This window comes from Lactuca virosa, chromosome 1 (genome assembly GCF_052849685.1).
Source record: "Lactuca virosa cultivar CGN04683 chromosome 1, Lactuca_virosa_CGN04683_v6, whole genome shotgun sequence".
Lineage (NCBI taxonomy): Eukaryota > Viridiplantae > Streptophyta > Magnoliopsida > Asterales > Asteraceae > Lactuca > Lactuca virosa.
Genome location: NC_136426.1, coordinates 202,536,643 through 202,538,465, shown reverse-complemented (window position 1 = coordinate 202,538,465; position 1,823 = coordinate 202,536,643). Strand labels below are relative to the sequence as shown.

At 34.3% G+C, this 1,823-nt stretch overlaps 1 protein-coding gene across 1 annotated transcript; it reads right to left on the bottom strand.

Moving 5' to 3' along the window:
- Nucleotides 1–493: 493 nt before the first annotated feature.
- LOC145126595 (kiwellin-1-like) lies at nucleotides 494–1,060 on the bottom strand. Its single transcript, XM_079061929.1, has one exon. It carries the CDS (start codon nucleotides 1,058–1,060, stop codon nucleotides 494–496), a length of 567 nt encoding a protein of 188 aa, XP_078918055.1.
- Nucleotides 1,061–1,823: the final 763 nt, after the last annotated feature.

Below are 1,823 nucleotides of genomic sequence, written 5' to 3'. Positions count from 1 at the left end.
AAAAGTTGTCCTAATGTGAGCAAGTGAGTCATTCTCTTCAATCCCGTACTGGATTATATTGACATGTTACAACTAACTTATTTTTGGAATTTATTTAGGTAGTTATATTTAACAAACAGAAAAAACTTATAAACTACTTTTTCAAAATGATTGGTACACTAAGGTGTCAAAAAGCTTATTGGGCTTTTTTAAAATTCTTATAAATTTAATTTTTTATTAACTATTAAAAAATCGATTTTCTACATGTTTTTTTATGTCATTTTATATATTAATTAATTTCAACTAAATTATCAGTTGCAAATGTAATTTTTTATGGGGTACCAACTATTTTTTCTGCCAAACATAACCTTATAATTATCTCTTCAAGAACAACTATGTATTTACTATTTAAATACTAACTTTTAATATTCAACGGTTATCACACTCAAATACATACATACAAGCATAAAGACAGGAATTTGGTATTGGAATCATATAATATAGTAAGAGATGTTTACTCATCTGACCAGGAGATATCCAAGTCTCCCCAATTTTCTAGGGATACACCCAATGCTTTCCAAACTGCTTTAGAGGCATCAACAATGTTATTAGGGCATGGGGGTTGATAGTCATGGTCTTCATCACAACCCATCGAAGAGTCACACTCATCTACAACCATGGCTTTCACACTTCGCCCATTACCATTGATCCTGATGAAATTATGACACCTATCCCCTCCTTTGTACCATCCTGTTGATAGTGCGACAACAGGTGTGTCGTCAGAATGGTATTTCTTGTCACATTCTGATGGGCCACCTCCATCACCTCCCTTCTGGAAACTGTTCAAAGTTAGTGTTGCGTTTGTACTACTCGAAACAGGCGGTGAACATGTGTAGGTGGTATAGAACTTGCCTTGGATACAACAAACTGAGTCGTTCTCAGTGTTGCATTGTCCTGAAGGGGGCTTCCTTCCCCTTATGCCACCACTTGGGTGACAAGTTTGTCCATAAATCTCTGCTGGAAATGAAACCAGGAAGACCAGCAATCCAAGAACGAATGCACCTATGCTGAAGCTCTTCATTGTGGTTCTTTCTATCTCTCGCTAGAAATGACTGTTTGATGAAAAGTAGGGAGGAATCAATTAGAATTTATATGAGATTTTGTTTTCAGAAATGGCCAATTTTCTGATCAATGATCATGATATGATGACTTAGCTAAAACATATTTATTATAATTAGAAGTTTATGAATATTTTACTATATATTATATGTTTGTTTTATCTTTGAGGTAATAAAACTCTCTTACCATTAGTAAATCATCTAAATTCCTTTCTTTTAATAAAAGAAAGTAGTTTCCCTTTGGAGTTGTCCTATATATCTCTTGGTGAGATCAGTACAACTGTGTGGTCTCGTGTACTAACATTATAAATAATGCTAATTTAAGCGTCAAGGAAACTAGTTTTAATACATTTTTGTCTTTACCTGGATTTTTAACTCTTTTCAAGTTGTTGCAAACACAAGTCTAGATATGCATTTATGCTTTTGACTTGTGTATGGAATCTATTCCTTGTACATTGTTCTTGTGCTGTTAATAAAACCGTTGTTTTTAGCACAGATCCAATTCTCCCTCTTCCTGTTTATATGCATTAATCTTTCCTGCAGATGAGATGTTATATACTTGATTCCAACAAACTGGTATCAAAGCAAGGTTCAAGATCAGAGGAGTTAATTATAAAATGCAGGTTAGATCAAGAGAGGAGGAGAGATTCGTTAGTGGCCAGTTGAGTCGTTGAGAACAAAGTGAGAGGGTGTCTTTCTGGTGTGTGATTGTTTCATTTCTGGCGA

Excerpts from the sequence above, each read along its gene's own strand:
- LOC145126595 (XM_079061929.1), bottom strand. The coding sequence starts at position 1,060 with ATGAAGAGCTTCAGCATAGGTGCATTCGTTCTTGGATTGCTGGTCTTC.